Here is a 23,750-nt window from a genome sequence, read left to right as displayed (position 1 = left end):
TCCAATGATCCGCTTGTTGTTGTTAACTCGTTTGGCCATTGCTTGTAATTGGTCATCATTACTTATTTTACTCTCATCTGACTCTTATTAGTTGATATTGTTGCCTTTCATTAGTTTAGTTGTTATTACTTCAGTGTAGTTTACAGTGGTTTGTACTGTCTGTACTGAGAATAACTGGATTTACATTGGGATTAATAAATAATGTTATCTGATAATAAGTATCTAATAATATCTATGATATCAGTGTTCTCTTAACAGATTCAAAGTTTGAACACGTAAATCTAAGAGTGCTTTCTTCTAATGTTCTCTCTCACCATCAGAGATGTACCTTCTTACCGGGACACAGTATTGATCTGGTTTGGTTAAACTGAGACTTTACTCTGAAATCCTCTGGGAGCCAAATCAAAACTATGAAACAGTAACAAATTAATTTACCAACCCTACGAAGGCGACAGGTAATTTATTACATTTTGATGTTGTTGTGGTTACATACAAACAGCTTTAAAGACAGTGGAGATGTTACTTCTTCTTGCCGCCTTTCACAGCGTTGTCTAGTCCTTGGATGTACTTGCGAGGAATTTGATAGTGATCTGGAATTGGAATATTAGATTAGACAAACTGAAGCAATTAAAACAAAAACAATCAAGTGTTAAAGATATTTAAGTATAATTAAGTTTCAAACCTAAGAGCAAACTGCCAACTTTGTGAATCTGGTTGCCTTGGATCTGGACGAGGACTTTATCTTTGGCCCCGGGAATGGGCTGTAAGACGGAGCTGGCCTGGACTCTGCGCTGCAAAGCAGTGGCCACAGCTGCAGGATCCAACTGGTACACTTCCAGGTTCTTTATTAGAGTCACCTAGAGATAGCATGTGAGAATAATTACGGCTTGAACAATAAATAAGCCACAGAGAACTGACCGCTCAGCTTGTAATAGTCATTTTACCCCAACATACCTAGGACCTCCTCCTACTAGGACCTCCTATATCATGATGTGGAGTTTTCAAATTAGTTAAATTAGTGGTACCTTGCCAAATCCTTTAGTTCCGCTCCAAAAATGTTTCTAGTTCTGAGTTTTTTGCCCTCAGAGCTAAATGTGATCATCTTTGTTATTCTCTGTGTGTTCTCTAAGCTTCAGTAATTGCTTGTTTTTCACAGGATTGGATTGAACTTCCAAGAAACTCCTATTCTTGTAAATAGTGTTGCTGTTAGTTTCAGGCAAATCCAATTAATCCCATCCTTTTCACTCATAGTTTATTTTGTGACTAAATCTCTGGACAAAGACTGAAAACAAACCCTTCAAGACTGTGTATGAGCACTTTTTACAGACTTCAGCAAACTGCTCTTAAGGTTTTATCCAACTGATTTTGACAATTAGAGGGGGAAAGAAGAAACACCACTGCTTATTATCGAGTGTTTCCATTCATAAAACGTAAGACTAAGCAAGTTCACTGGTCAAGGTTTGACGCTTTGCTATGTTATGTGTTTAATATCCGTAGAAGGGGCGTCTCCGGATTCAATGCAGTTTTGGAAACATGGTGACAACGGCTGCCACTGTTTTTTTTTGCATTGAGATGTCTGGATTTCAATTGATCATCATCCACAACTATATCCTCAGTAAGTATGTGGAAACAGTTTTATGCTGTCAGGTATTCTGGCTGTGGCTGGTGGCAAAGTGGTGACACTCATCTGTGAAGTTAAAGCCTTCGAGGGAAATGTCCAATGGATCTAATAAAAGTTTTTATATTTGGTGAGATGTTTTTAATTCCTGGTGAGTCAGTCCATAAGCAACAAGAACCTGCAGTGCAGAAATTATGATGAACAGTTTTTAAGATTTCTGTAGGGATGACAACGTCAGTCTGTCACAAAAAACAGATTTTAACTCAACAACTATTGGTTGGATTGACAAGACGTCTTTAACAGACATGCATTGTCCCCAGAGGTTGAACCCTAAGGATTTTGGTGACCCCCTGACTTCTGAGGGTTGACCTGAAATATCTCTGCAACAATCTGTTGGATAGACAGATTCACGTCCCCTAAATGGTCAATTGTAGTTACTTTGGGAATCCCTTAACATGTCATCTGACCTCATCATCAGGTCAACTGACATTCCCAGCAGCCTAAACATCAGCACGGCAATATGGTCACTATGAGAATGTTGGAATACTACAGTTAGCATGGCAGTGTAGTGTAAACTATCAAATATAAAATAACGATAAAATAAATGAATGTTAAATATATATCTCAAATTGTCACCTTCTTATTGGCGCCTCGAGATGCCACAGAGATGTCTATGGGCTCAATGTGGCCCTTCTTTACAATGGGCCTTTGTCCAGGGAACACGACCTCATAGCACTCCTGCATTCTTCCCATCGTCCTGTGAAAATGAGATTAGATTTTTTTAATCAGCACCCAAAGGGGGCAGGGTCCACACTGCAGGCCCTGTTTTTATCACATTGCGTATGCCTTTGAAAATGATTAAAACCAAACATCCAATTATTAACCAAAAAGCAACCGCACGATTTTGGTTTACTCTCGTTTGAAAGGGGGGCGACAGGGTCAGTTTTACGTAATGTTGCTGTCAATATGACTATGACCAGATCTTTTCCATTGCTGTGGTTCGTGTGAGTCACTCATGAAAATCGGACGCGATGCCAAGAATTGGGACGAAGCGTGTTTAATGTAACACTGACACAAGTCTGTGTAGGAGCTCCAACCTGATAACATGGGCACAGAAATGAAAACCTTAGATGTTCTGCGACCTGAACCCTAAAAGCAGTTAAGTATGCTAGCAAGTATGGTCATATATGCACAATGCCTTTGCCTGAGTGAGGGGGGCGTGTCCGGTAGCCAAGAAAACAAATCTAAATCCCAACACTTTTCGGGAAAGTTTGTGAAAAACTCATGTAAATTTAAATTGAATTTCATATTTCTCTCATCCACATTCAGAAAGTGTGATGCAATATGGTTTACACTACAAATGTTTAAAGGAGATGATTACTGAGCATCGGAGTAACTAGGACTTCCCTGAAAACAGCTTTACTACATCACATAATACAAATATGAGGCTTTCCTCAACTTGCTCTCTTGTCTTTGTTATAAACAATCTGTCCTGGCCGAGCAAATCTCAGGTCTCATGTCTCCATGTATGTTCTGGTCCATAATGTGTTTTCACTTATACAGATTGAGTGCTTCAGAATCAGCAGCTCCTCCGGTGCAGATCAGGAGTAAAGGTGGCATTAAGGAGATTGTTTTACTCCTTGCTTATCTCAGGTGCTGTTACTGACTGCCTCCACCTGCCCCCTTCAAAGTTTATGAGCATGCAGACTCAAGTTGGTATAATGGATGATGGTATTGGCAAAAAAATATTGTATTATACATGGTCTATTGAGAAATCGTAAAAGAAATCAAATAAGTATTAACCTGCTAAAAAGGTCGTCCCACTTGAGAGACTCTATCTCCTGGTACTCTGATCTCTCCAGCAGGCAGTCACACAGAATCGGGTTTATGGTCACGTAACTGTAAGAGGGGAGAAGAGGATTGAGGCTTTTTGCTCTGAAAAAAACAAAACAAAAACACACAAAACACAGCATGCAGTTGATGGATGGCACTCAAAAGGAAACATGCTGCCTTGTTAAGCTTTGCCAGGTCCATGACATTGGTTATTTCATTTCCCCCACCACTCAAATCGTTTCACATTAGATAATGCATAAACTTTTATCATCGAAAAAGGAAACATGAGATTAAGAGAAGGAAGGAAGCGCTGCATGTTTCAGACTCATCCGACTGGATCTCTTTACTGAATTTGCACAATAGTAAAGTAAAAAATGCCTTAAGGGACAGTTCACCCAATAACTTCTTAATCTCCTTAATGCAGCAGTAGCTAGGAGGAGGAGAACAGTGGACATTAAGGCTAAAAACATGGTGTAAATGATGTAATTTTGCCTCAAGGTTGAATGTTGGAGAACTCAGGCAGCAGCTGATGTCTTATGCAGAAGAATTTAATGTAGACTTGATGCATCAAGGAGACAAGAAGGTGAAATAATATACAAATGCCCAACAGAGTCAAATGAGTAATTGTCAGCCCAATGTCTGAAGATGTCTCCCACAGCATCCAAGTATATCTCCCTCTACTTCACTCATTCCAACAGCACATCCATGAATAGCTAGGATTACTGTCACTCTATATCTTACATGTAGGTGTTTGCATTCTATTGGATAGTTAAGCCAAAATAATGCTAACTGAATCACATTGTGTCCTTGCCACTGGTGAAATACGGATAAGACCGAGAGTTGGTGCCTCTCTGTCTGGGGATCTGAATAAGATATGAAAGCCCCTCAGCGTAGACACTACACTGTACTGTTGGTTTGCCCTGTATCTATAACCTGACCTTGGGTATAACTTGGAGAGATAATATCTAGTGGCATATACAGTTATGTGTGAGGATGGTCAAAAATTCCTGAACAGTTAGATAACAGCTCTGGGGCTTCCTTGCAGTCTGACAAACACAATGAGTGTTTATATATTCATGTGATCCTGATGAAGACCTATAGCTGATATGCCTTGATCCTGCAGTTGAGGAATGAATTCCTATTGTTTCGTCTGGATACTGGGTGCCTTTATTCAGTTTTTTCCACGGCTGTCTGCATTATTTAAGAAAAACTTGTTGTCTGCCCCATCTCAGAGTCACATGTAAGTATTTTAGCCAGTTATAACAACATCACATGGCCCAGGGTCAGCTCTGCCCTTCTACCACTGCATCCAGTCATGGAAAAACTGTCAGGGTGGTTATATTTAGAGTGTTGTTCGATTACTCTGAAAATGGAGTCTGTCAGCTGATAGACACAAAGAGTTTCATTAAGAGATGGCAAACCATTCAATCATTGTTAAAACACCCTCATGGGGCAAATAATAGACACAACTAAAGCATGAGCTCTACCAAACTTTCATACTGTTGTTTTCAAACACAAGAATCTACTCACTTTTGATTAATTTCATCCACCAGTTCATTCTTCTTCACGTACTCTGTGATAAAACCTCTCACTTCAGCAGGCTGCAGGATTGTTCCTTTCCTATTGGGAATTGGTAAAAAGAAAGAAGCTCAAGTTTTTAAATATGTTTGTAAAACAACTGAATTCAACACCAACTGAAAAATAAAGGCATAATTTGGAAAGATACCTTGTATTTATTTATCCGTGCCCAGTTTCACTAAACATACATTTTGTTGCATGAGGTCACTGTGACCTTTGAGCTTTGACTGACATCTGATCAGTTCATCTTTTAACAGGTCAAACTTAGATGAAATCCTCTTCAGGCAGACTTGAGATATTATGTTCAAAAACCCAAAACATGTTCAAGGAGACTACCAGGACCTTGACTCCTGACCCCCCTTATCTAATCTAATCCAGGAGTCTAAGTCAACATTTGTGCCAAATTGATAGGATTCTGTTGAGGTGAAAAGGGTTTCCGTGACCTTGACCTTTGATCTTCAACCACCAAAATATGAATAGTTAATCTCTATTGTTCCTGATGTGTTTCAAGATGTTTTGTTCACAGGACAAAACATCTGTTTCGTTAGGTTTTAGTGAGACTTGAATTTTTCTAATGAGGTCATTCTTGAGTCAAAATGAAAGTTGAAAGCAATTTGGAGTAACCTCAAAAACACAATACCTGGGGCCACTGGTTGTCGCCATAAAAAAACACACAAGATAACAAAGTTAAAAAGTAATTTAAAGATCTTTCTTTAGATATGTTTTAAGAAATATTCAAATTAAACCACTGCGATTTTCATATTAGACAACGACTGGCTCCAAACTAATTGTGATTTGGAACATCATGCTCATGTTCAAATACAGAACATAAATACACATCCAACAGATGACCTTGCCATCAAACTGTGCACATACATTATTATTTTGCACAGTGAAGGTCAAACATCCAAGTGAAGGGACAATTATGAAACATATTATTGAGTAAAAAGGAACTAATAGAATAAGCAGCAGAATTAACTGCCCGGTCATATTTAGTTAAATTTAGGTACTCAGTCCATACTTAGAAACCCTAATGTCCATCAGTGGATATCACAGATTGCAACCATTCTGTTGCCAGTTTAGAGACTTTCTATTCTTGACTTTGAAATCGTCTTGCAAAACGAGTTCTGATTGGTTTGGGCTGTCTTGCAGACACAGTGTGTTTAGATGTACCAGCAGATTCAACGTGATGTTAAACATTTAGTGAGACTTGAATTTTTCTAATGAGGTCATTCTTGAGTCAAAATGAAAGTTGAAAGTAATTTGGAGTAACCTCAAAAACACAATACCTGGGGCCACTGGCTGTCACTATAAAACAACACACAAGATAAAAAAGTTAAAAAGTAATTAAAAGATCTTTCTTTAGATATGTTTTAAGAAATATTCAAATTAAACCACTGCGATTTTCATATTAGACAACGACTGGCTCCAAACTAATTGTGATTTGGAACATCATGCTCATGTTCAAATACAGAACATAAATACACATCCAACAGATGACCTTGCCATCAAACTGTGCACGTACATCATGATTCTGCACAGTGAAGGTCAAACATCCAAGTGAAGGGACAATTATGAAACATATTATTGAGTAAAAAGGAACTAATAGAATAAGCAGCAGAATTAACTGCCCTGTCATATTTAGTTAAGTTTAGGTACTCAGTCCATACTTAGACACCTTAATGTCCATCCGTGGATATCACAGATTGCAACCATTCTGTTGCCAGTTTAGAGACTTTCTATTCTTGGCTTTGGAATCGTCTTGCAAAACGAGTTCTGATTGGTTTGGGCTGTCTTGCAGACACAGTGTGTTTAGATGTACCAGCAGATTCAAAGTGATGTTCAACATTTACATTCCATCAACCATGAAGAAAAGCATAAACAAGGCTTCATAGGATTTTTTTATCGATTCAGTTAATGATATTTCTTTGAACAATACAAGTTGACACAATGACATATTGTCCTAGAACTTATTGTGATAAATAATATCAGTGTCCTTATTATGAGACCATTCTATACCACTGATATAATGATATTACAGCATAATCATGGAAGTACACCCTTTCAAAGAGCAATGGACGTTCAATGAAATTCTTAAGGATATTCAGTTTGACTTTTCAATTAGAATTAAAAATATGAAAAAATATAAATAAAACATAAATAAAAACCCACAACCAACACAATAAATTAAAATGGACTCTCTCGCTCTGTTAACAAAAATGAGCTTGCAGGCGTCGCTCTATATATGAAAAATGTAGTCTTGTGAGACTGCAGCTGTCAGTCGGGCTGTAAACTGACTTGAAGGGAGCTGAGTGCAAACCTCCGCCAAGGCTAACGCCCTTTCTCACCATGTTAAGAAAAATTGCAAAGAACAAAATACGCCCATTTATTCGGATCCACTCCAAAATTTGATGGGTTCCTCCTTAGGTCATGCCCCACCCCTTCACAAAATGTCATGGAGATCGGTTCTGTAGTTTTTGCGTAATCCTGCTGACAGGCAGACATATAGACAAACACTGACTGGCAGACAGATGAAGTCAAAACACAGACTCCATGGTGGAGCTAAATATTAAATGACTAGTATATGTGGATATATATATGTGTGAACAAAGACCAGATTTTGGACAAAGTTTAGGATGAGTAACTGTGTCTTGTGTCATGGGGTTTTTGTCTTAACCTCCTCACAGGAAGGTCAGAGGTCAGCTCCAGCCTCCTACAGCTTTTAGAGTTGAGTGTCTTGTGCAATAAAACTTGACACTGCTATATACCTTACACACCCCCACAGACAGACACACACCTCTTGTTTACATCCAGAAAGAGAGGCTCCAGCCGAGCAGACACAGAGTACAGGGTTGTAATCTCAGGAGGACGGTACAGAGTTTCTCCTTCCCCTTCATGCTGCGCTGGAGCTGCTTCACCCTCATCTGTCTCCACGGGAACCCTGAAGAAACGCAGCCTAACACAAAAGGCAAAGCACAGGACTGCTCAGTCTGAATGTGAGAGGTGTTGAGTTTGAATCTGAACCAAAAATGTCAAAGCTGAGGCAAGACTCGACTCACTCTGGATTTTTCCAGTCCACCTCCACAATGCTCTCCACGCCCTTAGACAGTTCTTTCACTCGCACAAGTTTGTGCTGCTGCTGCATGGCCTGAAGAAACTTGGACAACTGTGGGAAGAAACAATGAAAAGCTGCTTTCTGAAGAAGGGATAAATTAATCTATATATATTAATGTCAGATTCTGGACATATGAGTATACCTTTTTATAGCTGGATTTCTTGATATCAAGTTGTTTTCCTCTTGGGCTGAAATAATACAAGATATTTTAGAACTAAATTGAATTCCTCCTGACCACTTATTGAAGATAATATGGCATTCTTTAGATAATATACCATAGGCTAGATTGGGCTACCATGTTTCCCCCCTGCCAAAAACATTGTGCTGTTTAAAGGGGTCTGGATGTGCAGAATCTTAACACTGTTATGTTAAATGTTAACACTGGACATTTTCGATATAGATCTCATGTCTACACAACGACGCTGTGAGTGATGAACCAGATTAATTCACATTAGTTTTTTAGGGTACCTCTATTCATGAGGAATCAGTAGCAAATGTCATCCTAAATATTTAGGGTTTGATATTCTGCATTTCCAGAGCCTATAAATCCACAGGTTTGTTGGGAGGTGTGTGTGGGGGTGTGGGGGTTGCACTGTGGCATTTTCAAGCCCATGGCCTGTCTGTACTTTACCAGCAGGAGAACATGTGGTTGCGGAGAAATGTACTGGTCAGCAAAGGGAGGTCTGACTTCTTCACCTTGCTCTTCAGAGCATGCAGAAAACACTGCACCAGCAGGGCGTCCATTATTTCTGTGAAATCAGTGTATGATCTGGGTCAAATCCTTCTTCTCTATCAACAAGATCCAATTATTCCACATCAGAAAATCCTATTCTCCAGTTGAATCAACAAAACATAACCATATGGTCACATTTGGAGCCCTCAAGCCTGCCCTGCAACCACCTAGTGGTGAATGTGTGAAACTTTGATTTGAATCTGGGATAACAGGACTTTAGATGTTGTGTCAAGTGCTTAGAAACCAAAAACCAAACCGTGAAAGACTTTTAAATGGCATGATAATTAATGTGATGGGAGATGTGGCGGAATCTTGTACCTTGTGGCGTTCTCTGGTCATCGTGATTCTCCTCCTCTTCCTCATTAACCTTTTCACCCTTCTCTTCCTCCTGTTCAGCCAGGTTCAGCTCCTCGGTACCAGAGCAGATTTGATCTGTGACTGATTCGCCAGGATTCTCTTCCTCCTCCAGACATTTCTCACCCTCCTCCTCTTCCTCCTCCTCTTCCTCCTCAAACGTACATTCTTCTCCGTTCTGCCCTTGTCCTTTGCTCTCGGTATCCGGTAAAGAAGGTGGACCTGACTTGTCTCCAAAAGCCCTAGAAAAGGATTTCAACAGACATCATGTGCAAAGTTTACTCCAATGTAGGGCTGCACAATCAATCCTGGAAATGTGATCATGATTTTGTCTTTTACATTCAAGATCATATAAATTTAGAGAAAGACTGAACATAATGAAAAATGATTCTTAATATTGATGTCAAACTCTTTTGGTATTAATATAAAAGCAATATTCCAACCTTCTGTGGAAAATGGTTATGAGTGATGATATACTGTTGGTGGATATAATCTGTGAAGTAATTTTACCTCACTGGAGGGATTTTAGATTTTTTTATCTCATTTATTTTGGCGCAGATCCGGACAAAGGGGTCAGATCCAGGATTTTTTTTTTCATTACGAGTGGGAGATTTTTTTTTACACTTTCACAGTTTTCCCAGGGAATAATTCATGGAGCTTGATAAATCTTTCAAAAGGGACTTTTGACCGTTGGTGGTGATATGGCTCCACTGAGTGCCGATTTAGTTTCGACTGTATTCAGTTATTCAGGGAATGTCTGTCCACAGGTCACACAGGTCCTTCACTACAGACAATTCACTGTCTCTGTCTGGGATAGCTGTGAAGATACTGATAAGAAAGACGACCATAACAAACATCCTGTGTGTCTGTATCTCATGGTCTCTCTTAGTGGGAGAGAGGTACATGGGATCTACAACACGAGTTAGGGGAACCTGAGTTTGTGTTGAGGATTACAGGCCTAACCGAAATCTTCACACATGTGCGGACAAGGTGCGTTCCCAAGAGCAACAGCTTTAATTTGGACATGTATAAGCTGTGACGGTGATTTGGGTTTAATGCACCAGGAAGGATTCCTTCCTGCTACTATTGCTAATCTCTTCTCCTCAGTAGAGTAGCATCAATAAATGCATCTGGCGAAGATATCATCGTCGTCTGATATTTCTTCTAGCAGCTCACACACTGTCATGGATGTCGTCACATAAACAACTCAGTTACAAAATGAGGAGAGTATATAAAAGAAAGATACCTCCCACCCTCATTTTCTTTTGAAAATACAAACCAAAGACCATTGATAAGAAAGAAATCCACATGATGTATTGAGCCATATCTCACATAGAAAACTTAATAAATTAAATTATATTAAATAAGAATATTTCCCAAAATTCCAAACGATTCTGGAAACGTTCAGTTTGGCAGATAGAAGCTACTCACCAGAGATTATCCATGTATGTGTGGATAACACACACTCCTCTTCCCTTCATACCCGAGCCGTGCATATCTTCCCTGGACAATGCAGCTGTGCCGACTGCAACAGGAGCTCTACAATCAACCAGGAGAACAGAGTCATACTTAGCTTCTTTGAGGCACAAGTGTTTACAAATCTTTCACTATCACTTACAAATTGTTCACTGATGCGACAGCACAGCAGTCGCCCAGTTTGACATGTGGAAGTCCACTTGAAGGCACCACTACGCCTGGCAGCATGAGATCTTTGGGGAAACACAGTATTTGTTACTTAAGTCAATCAAACTGTGCAGCATCAAACATATGTTCAGATCTTGATCTCAGAAAAAGAGGCATACCTGCCCCTCCAATCAACTTCTGGAGTACAGGAGACCATGTCTTGAACGTTGGCAGGAGAGCAGGGTAGCGCCAGAGAACATATACTGAAAAATATAACAGTTACAATATGGTTATCAATGTAAGTCACGTTGAAGTAACTCAGTTAGGTCAGTGTAACTAAATAGATTTGGCACCTGTAGGATAGAGTCGTTTCTCCACTTCGAAGAACAGTGGATTTTTGTGAAGAACATAAAGTGTCACAGAGTCTCCTTTATGTGCATAAACTTTCACTACATTTAATTCCTCTTTGTTGGGGACCAGCTCTGACAGCTCATCAGCAGAGAGTGAAGGGAAGGATGCAGATATGTCGGCTTTCAGTTTCCGCCTAAAGACAGAGACAATAAAAACAAATATCATTCAGTCATATTAGCAATGTCTACTGCTCCAGATATTATTAAGCTTATCATACATATTTTTAGTAATATTTTGAATAGTTTATTCAATATTCATTTTTGCTTCCACTCTTTCTCAATCTTAACCGCCAATGAAACTGGTGAAAATTAGAGTGCATTTGCTGGGGTGTGCATTAATTACAATGTAAAGCTCACAGTTGCAGATTAATTAAAATACATTTTGTATGAGCCTGTGAAATATTAGAGTTATCTTCTCCTGTTTTCTATAAATCTTGAAGAGTCTGTGAAGCAGCTGCCCAACTTCACTGAGGCAGATCCATCATGTTACTACAGTCAACAAGGCGGAGTGATATTTTAGCCGAAACCTATTTTTATCCTGCAGCAAAAACAAGAAATTAATCAATTAACTCATTTATCCAAAACAATGATAGTTTGAATATTTGTTTTCAAATACAACTCAAATAATGAATGGCTCCAGATTCTCAATTGTCAGTTACATCAAGATTTAATCAGTTGACATCAGTTAAGATAAATCATTATCATGCTAAATGTCACATTATTTCTTTTAAGATTAAAGACTGATGTTTTTGATTTTAAAATTGTCTTGATTAGTCGATCAGTGGTGCATATTATCTCCTCACTGTGCTCCCACCATGCATACGCATTATATCGACATATATTGGACTTATAACGCTGTTAATGAAAATCGTTAATAGTGTTTTATTGCCCAGCCCTTTGTTACACAATATCAAAGTGATTAGTTTGAAGTCATACACAACATATTTAAAGTGAGAACATGCTGCTCTTGGGACAAATAATTGTAAACATATTCAACTGATTTATTAATAATAAAATACAAGAATTTGCTGCAGCACTAAGGAATAAGAAGAAAATTGGACATTTCAAATGCAATAACAATGTAGGTGTTTCAGAAAATCCTTCTGTGAGAAGCTATTGACCAATGATGACTTTGTGGTATTGATGTAGAAAAGTAAAAACACTGTATTTCATTAAAGCATGACCCGAATCCCCAAACTACAAAGAGAAACAGTCCTGAGCAGAAGACACTGACCAAGGATCAAGTCTTTCAGTCCAGATGCTGAAACTAACAGGTAATTCAAAACAGTCAAACACAACCAGCCAACAACACACACCCACTCACACACACACAGAGCTGAAATCAAATGGGACCAACATGAGGTCTAACATAAGCAGGTCTCTGGAAACGTCACTTCTTATATTTCAGCAGCATTTTGACTTAAGGCGGTTTTCAATGAAACGACCACAAACAACAACACGAGGGAGTGAATGTGTGAGAGCAGGAAGGGAACGTTTGTTAGCTCTGAGTCTCTGTCACCTGTCCGATCCTTTAATGACGGTGTTGGATTTGACTCGGAACGGTTTGGAAAACATCCTCTCATGAATGAAACATGTCCGCCTCTCTGATGATATGTAGTCAATGCAGCAGCACACGTGTCCTGACACAACGCCTTTAATCAGGAAACACCGACTGACACATTTCTTATTCTGACTGTTTACGAATCAGCGGCTCCTCGCTGAGGGAGACAGTCCGTCGCTTATTTATGTTCGATGTGAAACTGCACCGCGGCAGCAAGACGCAGTTCCGCAGGACGATTGAAGCACACAGATTTTTGCGATTGTTTATTTCTATTTATTGTCACCGGCACAAATGCACTTTACGTTTTTTAAACAGGAAGGAAACGATTTTTGATTTTGCTGTTGCGTTTTCCTAACTGCTTTTGTGTTTATTATTCGTCGTTGTTATGTTTATTTGTCATTGTGTTTTCTTTGTGTTTTCTAAATTGCTGTGGACCACCGTAACATCTACTCAAGTTCTTCAGTACAAATTCCCAACAATTAAACTGCACTTGAGAACTTTGTCTCATACAATACAACACTACTCTACACTGGGCTATAATGTACTTGTTACTGTACTCCATTTATTTGATAGTTAACTTAAGACATATACTTGCAAATCACAAGAAGAGCTTATAAAAAAAATGATGCCCAGATACAAATCGATCTACATTATTTTTCATTCATGTAAAACTAATAAAAACATTTTTCCGATCATCATGATGAGGTTCCAGCTCGAAGAAATACGATGCTTCGCTGCGTTTCCTTGTCTTGGACTATTATCAAAACAAAGAAAGTGAAGATGTCCCTCTGAACTCTATTTGTCTTAAATTGGTGTATAACAATGATCTCATGATGCTTCAGGCTAAAATATTCACAGGGGCTATTTGTAAGAATTCATACATTGCAACAATCAGTATGCAGTACCTGAATACTGCCTCCATCGCTGCTCAAACACCAAACATTTTAAAACTGCACCAAGAACATGGTTGGATTTCCAAACATTGCTTTACAGTGTCTAGAGGGTCAACTTCTCCGCATTTAAGTAAAAGCAGACACCGTTTTTTTACTCCAAGATTTAATGTATTTATGCAGGTTTAAATGAAAGCAAGAAGGTTAAAAATTAGGAATTCAGCGAGAGGCCAGAGTAAGTAGCCTATATAAATGTTCCTGGCATGTGTGCATTTTATATTATTGTAAATTGAGCAAAGTGTAAAGCATAATGAGTCCAGTGTGTTGTAATGGTGAACTGTGACCTCTAAACTCAATCTGCTTGTTCTTCAACAGTATTCCTAACTGGAAAGATTTGAAACAGAAGAAATCTTTATTTATGGTTTCGGAGCTCGATCAATCACGTCAGATTTTCCAGTAGTGGATCATATCATGAGCATAAAACAGCGGCTCAGCTTTTTTGTTTTGTTTTTTACATTTATTGCATCGACATTGGTTAAACTCACACTGCTGCAATGATTTAAATGTTGCTGCCACATGCAGTGTGGGATGGCGTCATCTCTTGTAAATGATGTCCAGTGGATTTCATGCTAAATGAGACAAGAACTTTTGAAGAACTTTTCCATTGTTATGTGAGAGTTTTCCTTTCAGCTATCATGGTTTCCACTTATGTCTTTTCACCCAGTCAGAAACTTTCCTGAACTGAACGCCTAAGTCTGCACACTCCTATACGTGGCTGGATTTTGAATTAACATATAAAGCCAAATTCACTACAATAAAAACAGCTTAAAGCTGAACATTGTAAACGTTTTATGTTGTCTTTTACGGATTATTAACATCCTGCACTGACAGCACCGGGAGCTCAGCTGTCACTGTGTCTTTCCAAATTATATCAGAGTTCACAGTCTGCTCTGGAACACACTGTTGCATGTTCAGCTGTTAACTTTTAGTTTCAACATAATTGAAACTCAAAACAAGTAGCTTAGAATCTTTTTTAGTTTCTTTGTCTGACACCTTGATGTTTGGTATTTTTGCTTAAAATGAATCAAATAATAATTTGATTGACAAAATCGTGCCACATGATCGTTTCTCTGTCTGTTTGTAGATTTTTATGGGTGAACGACATTGTGCATCTACTCCATTCAGAACATTCCTTTCTATTATTTATGTTCCCCTGACGTCATGTATGTACATGTTGGTAATATGAAAAAGATTTTCCATAAAGCCTTTGAAACCTCGGTTTTCATGATATTGTGCAGTAAACAGGATTTCAGTGTAGCTGCTGCTGATTAAAACATTTGTGCAATAAGCTTGTCTGCATTTTGTCCCATTCTCAAAGGCAGTCAAAGAAATCAGCGGAGAAGCTCAGAATGTGTCAAGCTGAGTTGAAAGTTAACAGATGGCTGTCTCCTATCTTTAAATTTAGAAAATCTGCTTGTCATAGACTCTGTTTCCTCTTTTCTTGTCTCAGAACAGTCTGCATCCTCCTCTTAGTCTGAGTTTCAGACAGTAGTTAAAAATAAATAAATATACTGTATCACTCCGCTGCATTCCTCTGGAATTGATCAGTCACTCCTAAAGTGTGTTTGATGTGTATCCAGAGCAACTGTTCTGCTCCGTGCTTCTGGAGTGAAGGCCGGTCATCACAGTCAGAGCTGAGAGCTTCCAGAGCTCAGAGAAGGGGACATGTGCTGAGAATGAAGTCACATTCATGCACAGCAGAGGTTAGATTTCTGCTCCAGGTTTTGTAAACTATACATTTCCCAGCAGACCAGGCCTTTGTTCACGTGTTTCCATTGAAGTGTCGACTGTAAAGTGCTCTGGACGACAGTCTGGCATGACTCTATCCATAAACCCCTTACTGCCTTATCTCACAGATGATGTAGCAACTGGTAAATACATTCATATTAATAGTAGAGTACAAACTGTTGCCCAGGCCAAACAGTCCTCAACGCAAAAAACAAAACACCTCCCATCACTCTACTTTGTGAAAATCTGTAGTTTTTGCATAATCTTGCTGACAAACAAACAAAGCTACTAGAATGGCAATCAGAGGAGTGCGAACCTCCTCCAAGGCCCAACCGTCCCTTTAATTTCAAACAAGCTGCACCAACTTTACCACATTCATGGATATCAGTTTGCTGAATATGGTTTCATCAAGATCCATGCATTATTGGGGAATCAGTGAAAATGACAAAAATATCTAAAAAAGTTAAGAAAGTGGGGGGGAAATATCCTGGATCCCCTCTATTAGTCATTCGTATTCTGTATTCTGTCTGTCTTGGCCCATGTCTCATTCTTCCACCAAGTTTTCCCGAAAATCTGTTGAGCTGTTTTGCGTAATCCTGCATAAATGAGAAGGATTTTGATTCCTGTTCTGGATTTTACAGGGATCCAGTGCAGAAAAGTTAACAAAGATGATATACTATCTTGTCACCATTTGTTTCGACTCTCTGTTGACTTGACAGATTGTGACGCTTTGATTCAAGTTGACCTTTGTTTTCGTATTCTATATCAAGTCAAAGTCAATTTTATTCCACAATCAATTCTGCTATGTACAAGACATAGGCGGGATTGAAATGCTGTTTCTCTCTGGACCTCAGTGCAAACATATAGGTAGACAGAACATATATACGCAACATTATAAGTACTGAAAAGATAGTTCATAGTACAACATAGTCTGCAGTCAAAAGGCATGAGAGTAGTGCTAAGCGGATTAGTGAAAAAAATACTTAATTGAAAGAAATGTAATGATGTTAAGATTTATCTGCAAACCAGATGTCATCTTCCCCTTGAACGTCCTGTTTAAGGTTTTATGTGAAGGAATATTATAATACAATTATTTAAGTTGTGAGAAGCAAACTTACACAAAGACAAAAGTCAAAAGATTGTAAATATTAATGTGGAAGTTAGCATTAGGTTCCGTGGGGTCACAGGTGTAAGAGGTAAAGGAATTCAAAATACTTTAATAGTCCCAGTTTGGTTGATAAAAAAGTGTTAACAACTGCTTAGTGTGAAAACACCTTTTTAAAAAAACGAATTAATAGAATGAATTAGACATTATTTAATCAAATGTAAAAATGAATGTGGTTAATTGCAGGATTGCCATGTGATAAATCAATAAAATTGGGTTTATCCCTTAAACTGGGTGGTTGTGGCTCAGGATAAAGAATGGATCTTCCAATAACCAGAATGTCAATGGCTCCTCCTGTTATTATGCCAAATTGTCCTTTGGCAAGATACTGAACCCTAAAATGCCCATGATGGCTGTTTCTGTCAGAGTGTGACTGATGTGTGAAAGAGTATGGTGGCACTGTGCTGTGTAACTGTAGTGTAAAGCACTGAGAGTGTCAAGACTAGAGAACCACTATATAATACATTAACATTTATCTTAATTAAGACAAAAATAAGTTCATATCGAGCAGCTTTAACTGCCTCATTTGAAATTGAAATCCCATCATGCTTTCTGTTATTTTTCTCTACCCACATCTCAGATGCTGCATCCAAAGGCCAGATGAAAGGGTGTTGATCCACAGGAGGGAATCACCTTGTTCCCACATTGTCCCTATCAAAGATTTGTATTACTAAGAGAGGAAATGGCCTCTCATTGTGATTGAGTGGTGTGTTGGCAAATAGTGCAGTCTTCAAAATTGATAGAGTGTGTTGATTTCCCTGGATCTTGTTTGAAAGGCTCTGGGGAGTTTTGGATTGTATAAGTCAGTATCAGTTGCACTGTGTGATGATGGGGCCACTTCCCTTTTAATGCACACCAACTGAGTGTGGAGTTTCCAGCAGCAGAGGAATAATACAAATTCCAGCCATGAACCAAGGAGGCGCATCTGTCTAGGCTCAGGTTCCTCCTCTCAAATGAGATGTAATGTTCGGTGTGTCTATGATTAAGGTGCATTATCCACTGACTTGTGCCTCCAGAAAGACGGGGAGTCGACTGGGGAAGAATGATTATAAACCCTGTAACTCTCCCTCCAATTTTGCTGCTACGCCGGCGGTCATAAATGTCAAGGCCCATGCTGAGGGCAACCCGCAGTACGATAATGGCTCTCCTCTGTCTGCAGGCGCCAGCACAAACACATGTTAACTTTCTCCACAGCTTGAACACTGTAATTGACAAAAGAAGTGACTACCTGGAGTGAGCAGGAACAGAGAGAGCAGAGAAAAACATTGGACGTGTAAGACGAATGACTGTGAACAAATAACAGGGTTTGACATACTTTTACATGTCGAAACATACACGACTTGATACTGTTGGTTGTTGTCCAAAATCATACTGCAACATAAGTGCTGAATTTCCCATTAAAACCAAGCGGCAACACAGCGCTAATTACAACTTCTCGCCTGGTTTGTTAAATTTTCTATATCATAACCCCCCACCTGCAGCATAACATCCTCACCACCACAATAAACAGCATGCCAGACTCCGAGTGGCTGTGTTAATGATAAGGCACAACATAGGGAGGGGAAACCAAGGTCGTTAAAAAGCAGATGTCTGCACAAGCTCACAGATGGGAGTGATATTGAAATGGCTGGAGGTGATATGTTGTTGCGTACACTGACATGCCAGGGAAAAATGTATGTGCCCTAATGAGACAGTGTGGCGGGGACTGCTACCGTGGGGAGAGGAGGGAATATTTACAACATATTCTGCTCAGTCTGAAAAGCACGCAGGCGACGAGAGCAGGGAAGGAAGCATCGTGTCTGATCAACCAGTGGTATCAGCGGTAGGTATGCTGTGGCGACTTTACCTTTGAGGGGTTTCATTATTTATGTAGTGTACTGCAGAGTTAGTTGCAAAAAATATGTATCAGTATTTAACTGCAGTTACAGCTAAGGGATTGGGTAATCACGAAATACCTACATTCAATACTGTACATTCAATTTTTGTCTATGGTATCCATTAGTGACCATGCAGAGAGCGGTGCTCCTCCTCCTGATCGGAATCGTGGATCTGACCATGTGCCAGCATAACAGCCAGTTCCAATGGCTGTCCCATCTGCGAGGGCGGCGTCGGCACGCCAGCTGGCAGGCCGACCAGGTGGACTGCCCCCTGGAGTGTGACTGCCCCACAACCTATTTCACTGCTATGTACTGTCACAACCGTAACCTACAGCATGTTCCCTACGTACCCTCACACATCAAGTATGTCTACCTGCAGCACAACCGGATCACTGGCATCCAGGATGGGGTGTTTGACAACGCTACCAACTTGGTCTGGGTCGTGCTGTTTAACAACCAACTCAACTCAGACAAGATTGGCAACAACGTTTTCAGCAAGCTCAAGAACCTGGACCGGTTGCTCCTGGATCACAATGAGCTCACCCATGTGCCACCCAACTTGCCCAAGTCCATCACAGACCTGCGGCTCGGTCATAACAAGATCTCAAAAATCCTTCCCAAATCTTTTGAGGGGATGGCCAACCTCACCTCCCTTCAGCTCCAAGCAAATGTCATAGAGGACGTTCAAGGTGTGTTCAAGGGGCTGAAGTCTCTGACTTTGCTGGACATGAGGAAAAACAAACTGAGGACAATCCCTGACAAACTCCCTGAGAGGCTTCAACAGCTCTACCTGGAGTTTAACAGCATAGAGAGTGTGCCCGAAGGCTTCTTGACCCTGTATCCTAAAGTGAAGTATGTCCGGTTGGCTCATAACAAGCTGACCGATAAAGGACTTCCTTCCAATGTCTTCAACATCAGCACACTGACTGAGCTCGACCTGTCCTTCAATAAACTGGAGAAGATCCCTGTGGTCAGCATGAACCTAGAGAACCTTTATCTGCAAGCCAATAAAATCAAAGGTATGGACCCATCTCGGTCACACAGTATGTTCACATATTTGACATGTAACATTAGATGGTAAATACACTTTAAGCTGGGATAACTGTAGTGTTTTTACTACTGCTTTTTAAAAACCTAAATTAATAATTTTTTATTTTCATTGTGGAGTACGGGGTTAAAATGTCTAGTACTGTAGCTATAATGTGTTGCAGCAGGTTAACACAAAAAGTAAGAGACATTTTGATTCATATACCAATCAGCCGCAGATCCAGGGGTGGGGGCAGGAGGGGCTGGAAAAAGCTGTAATCTGATTGGTTCCTGATGTGCCCATGTCCTGTCGATAGTCACACTAAAAATATTAATAATAAATAGAATGATTTGTTAGGAATTTTAAAGTAACATAATGTGCTTTAACAATGAACAAAATAGTATCAAAAACACTGAATAGCTTAAATGTGCACCGTGCTAAATAAGGAAATGTGCATGAATGCCAGCCATTTAACTAGCCCATCTGTACCAAAACGTAGTTAGTAGGAGAGTTAGTATGTGATTTAGCAGGAGCTGCAGTCGTTTCCTCCTCTGCCTCTCTGACAGATCGTCAAACCTAAGTGAGCTCAACTCCACTGGTTTAATACACTCCAGTTGCTCGTCTGATTTTGAACTGAAACACACGGTCAGACCCACATTGTTTTGGTCTGACTCGGTTCAACAGCACAATTTAACTGCGTTTTTAATGTCCTCCAGCTTTAAAACCTTTCTGGTTATTTTCAACTTCTTAGAACTTCATGTGTTGTCTGTCCTCTACTTTTTTTGAAAAGTTGGATTTGGTGCAGCAACGGCCACGCCCCGACGGTGATGTAACACCGCACATTACTTCCGGGGTCTTGGCTGAACATGCAGCGAAGTGGAAAAAGTTCAATCATTAGACAACAACGACAGCAGGATTTTCGGAAAACATAAATCTTCTAAATGTCGGCCTTTACTCTGACATAGGACACACACACTTTTCTTCTCATACAAAAAACAATCACAAATACCAAATGTTCACAGTAAAACAAAATAAGGGACAATAAATAATGCAGATCATAAAAAAAAGTACAAGAAGAGACTTTTTTTATTGATGTGTTGCTCCACGTCCTCAAGACAATTTGTAATAAAGCTGTGTGAGAGTCGCGGCTTGCCTTTTAGCCCAGACATACTGAAAAGTCCCAGGAGGAATTCACTGGACTGCTCAAATTTTGTTAAAGTTGGCTCGCTTTGATAACCCTCTTGACGTGACTCACAGAATGACACACTGTGAGACAGCACGTAGCCTCCCTTTTATATTTCTCTCCTTTGTGTGTCTTCCAGAGTTCTCCCTGCGCAGCTTCTGCAGTGCAATCAACATGACAACCTTCTCCAGGCTGAGAGTGCTGCGCCTGGATGCCAATAAGATCAGTGCCAAAGACATTCCTGCTGAAGCGGCCTACTGTTTGCGGCGCGTCGCCTTTATTGACGTGTAGAGCTTCCTGATGTCTTTCCCTTGGTCAAGGGTGTTGGTCCTCCCGTCACACCCTGACGTCCTGTTACCTGTCACCGTGGTTACCCACTGTCCACCTACGTCAAAACATTCTTGGAATAACGCGTTGTGAAATTGTTATGAGAGCTACTATTATTATTCCAAAGGATTAAATAGTTCCAGTATTAGTCAACAGGAAATACCACGGTTGTATAGTCATGTATCCAGATGACAGGCATATGGATGAGAGAGAGAGAGAGAGAGAGAGAGAGAGAGAGAGAGAGAGAGAGAGAGAGAGAGAGAGAGAGAGAGAGAGAGAGAGAGAGAGAGAGAGAGAGAGAGAGAGATGACTAACATCCTTTCAACAAACTAATCATATTATCGGAACCAGTATTCTGGCTTAATATTACAGTATATATAAATTAGTATAACTAAGTTGTAGCTGAGGACGAATTCTGCTTGCGTCATATTGAGTAAAGATTAACTTGTATAAAATTCAGTTTTGATCTTTGCCTCCACCATGTGGCACAAGGTGATAAAACAGTAGTATTTTATTGGGCAAGGTCACATCTTTAATATATAATCAGTGTACACTTAATGATTCTACTGTTCAATAACATTTTCCATATGGAGTGTGTTTGTCTATAACTGCTTCTCAAGGGTTCAAAAAGAACTGTTCAAGGTGTTAGATTACTAGATTGAGTGTTATCTTAAGTTTTACTATGTTTTCAGAATCTGAGTTAAAGCCAGTAAAGATATAATCTGTATTATTAACCTGTGAACTGACATGATTCAGTGTATATCCACTGACAAAGCCATGAATTATTAAAAAGTTTGGTATGTAATGCGATTCTTTAATCTGAGGGTAAAAAAGTTTCCATTTGTTACCGTAACGTTTGACACCACACGTTTTTAGAATTGAAGAGATGTTGTGTTTGCTCTGATTTAAAGATAAAAGAGGCAGAGAGGTGGGAGAGAGAGAGAGAGAGAGAGAGAGAGAGAGAGAGAGAGAGAGAGAGAGAGAGAGAGAGAGGGAGAGAGGGAGCAGCCCCCTTGACAGCACTAACTGGTCTTGGGCAGTTCCCACATATTTACTGTTGAGGACAACTTGCCTTTTCATCTTCATCAGCTGCCTTTAATCCTCTGCAGAAGGCACTAAATTGAATTATAGAAATACTTTCCTTGTTTTGTAATGGAGCCCTGACTTGGGATGAATAATGGATTGCTGCCAGTGAAACACTGGTTTGCACACTGATAAGCAGTAGCCTGTGAAATTAAGTGTGTTATACTGTAGATCATGTTATATTGCAGGCTGCACATGGTTCTGCAGAGGTTGGGGGGGGGGGCAGGGCTGTCGGCTTGTTTTTTGTCTTCTGCTTTACGCGGATTCTTCTAAAACAAAATAGGGGCCAGCACATATGTACATGATTACATGTGGGAATTTTTTGACAGGATTTACTGATGTGGCCCATTCTGAGACAAGTACAAATGTTTAGTTCGGTGGGAATTTATCCAATTTTCCTCAAAGTCAGACATTATGCAATTTATGATTATAAAACATTAAGGATGGATCATCGTTGAATAAACATGAGTGAAAGTCACGACAGCATTACGGAATACACATGCAACAATCTCCTTCTCTCTGTCTGTGTTATCTTATTATTTACCACTTCCATGTGGCAATGAACACATGTAATGCATGCATATGGGTAAAACTGTGGTAGCATGTTATTCCCACCAAGTCCTATCATCCCCAGTGTGCACTGGTGTGTAGCTATCAAATCGTTTCTCCACCTCTCTGCCAGTAACAACAGCTCAGTGTGTTTGACTAATAACACAATATTCTTGTTTTGAAACTACTCGGATTGTTTTATAATAACACAGGATTTACTAACATTTACGACTTGGTGATGACCAGCAGGGTGGGCTGACAACGAGGGGGAACTGTCGTGCTTTCCGAAGCGGCAGGAAGGACGGAGGATAAAAGCATTTTTGACACCTCATAAAGCGTTAAGTCGAACAGGGTGTGGGCTATAAATCAAACCGTGAATAAAGCCGTTACCTGCGCTTTACACGTGAGTTCCCTGTGTTTGTGTCATCTGCTTAGCCACCAATCAAAAATTAATTTTAACTGGTTTCAAAGCTATGGATAATGAATACACTGGTAGTTGGACGGCAATGCATTTAGGATCTGGTCTTGATGGTAACTTTTTATTATCAATATGGTCATGGAATAGAGTCAAACTAATAAATAACTTGTGGAAATGTTTGGTAAACAACATTACAAACAGTTGGTTAAGTGGCAGCAAATGGAGACACATTATTCAACATTCATGACTAGTGTAAAAATAAAACTTTTTTGTGAACTGCAAAAGATAACGCATAAACATAATATACATAGCATATTAATCCAAATAAGGTCCATCTTTGCTTTCAGTCAAAGCGAAGCTTCAGATTAAATAGGTGAGCGTGATATATTACACACAATACTGATATGACAACTTGTTTGTGATGGATAAAATGTACAGCTTCACAAGTGTTCCGTCTGCTGCTGCAGTGATGTGCCGTGCGTCACCTGAGGAGGGAGAAAAACATTGAAAATAGAGGGAATGCTCCACGTCGAGGCGAAGACAGATGATGTGTGCTGTGCCAACTCCGGCTGTTTACCTGACCAGAGCATTTTGATGTGGGTGAGAAGGATACTCACA

General features: G+C 39.7%; 2 protein-coding genes across 2 annotated transcripts; one reads left to right on the top strand and one right to left on the bottom strand.

The window, feature by feature from the left end:
• Nucleotides 1–426: 426 nt before the first annotated feature.
• Nucleotides 427–12,987, bottom strand: eif2d (eukaryotic translation initiation factor 2D). The gene is made up of 15 exons (XM_061074591.1): nt 12,784–12,987; nt 11,208–11,398; nt 11,034–11,117; nt 10,850–10,940; nt 10,663–10,770; nt 9,196–9,473; nt 8,776–8,893; nt 8,287–8,332; nt 8,089–8,195; nt 7,827–7,985; nt 4,982–5,071; nt 3,422–3,517; nt 2,255–2,375; nt 683–857; nt 427–590 (listed from the first exon to the last, which is right to left on the bottom strand). The coding sequence occupies exons 1-15, from the start codon at nt 12,837–12,839 to the stop codon at nt 520–522; spliced, it is 1,791 nt and encodes a 596-aa protein (XP_060930574.1). The 5' UTR covers nt 12,840–12,987; the 3' UTR covers nt 427–519.
• A 5,688-nt stretch (nt 12,988–18,675) lies between these two features.
• Nucleotides 18,676–21,046, top strand: LOC133005761 (fibromodulin-like). The gene is made up of 2 exons (XM_061075539.1): nt 18,676–19,564; nt 20,895–21,046. Exons 1-2 carry the CDS (start codon nt 18,676–18,678, stop codon nt 21,044–21,046), a joined length of 1,041 nt encoding a protein of 346 aa, XP_060931522.1.
• The last annotated feature ends 2,704 nt before the right edge of the window (nt 21,047–23,750 follow it).

This window comes from Limanda limanda, chromosome 7 (assembly GCF_963576545.1).
Source record: "Limanda limanda chromosome 7, fLimLim1.1, whole genome shotgun sequence".
In the NCBI taxonomy this organism is placed as follows: Eukaryota; Metazoa; Chordata; class Actinopteri; order Pleuronectiformes; family Pleuronectidae; genus Limanda; species Limanda limanda.
Note: the sequence above shows the minus strand (reverse complement) of the source record. Positions and strands in the feature narration are given on the sequence as shown.

Bases quoted from the DNA above. Each gene is read 5' to 3' on its own strand.
- eif2d (XM_061074591.1), bottom strand. From the start codon at position 12,839: ATGTTTTCCAAACCGTTCCGAGTCAAATCCAACACCGTCATTAAAGGA. The intron at 10,941-11,033 runs GTATGCCTCTTT...GTTTCCCCAAAG, and splicing joins GAAGTTGATTGGAGGGGCAG to ATCTCATGCTGCCAGGCGTA. The intron at 8,196-8,286 runs GTATACTCATAT...TTCTTCCCACAG, and splicing joins AGAAATCCAGCTATAAAAAG to TTGTCCAAGTTTCTTCAGGC.
- LOC133005761 (XM_061075539.1), top strand. From the start codon at position 18,676: ATGCAGAGAGCGGTGCTCCTCCTCCTGATCGGAATCGTGGATCTGACC. The intron at 19,565-20,894 runs GTATGGACCCAT...TGTGTCTTCCAG, and splicing joins GCAAGCCAATAAAATCAAAG to AGTTCTCCCTGCGCAGCTTC.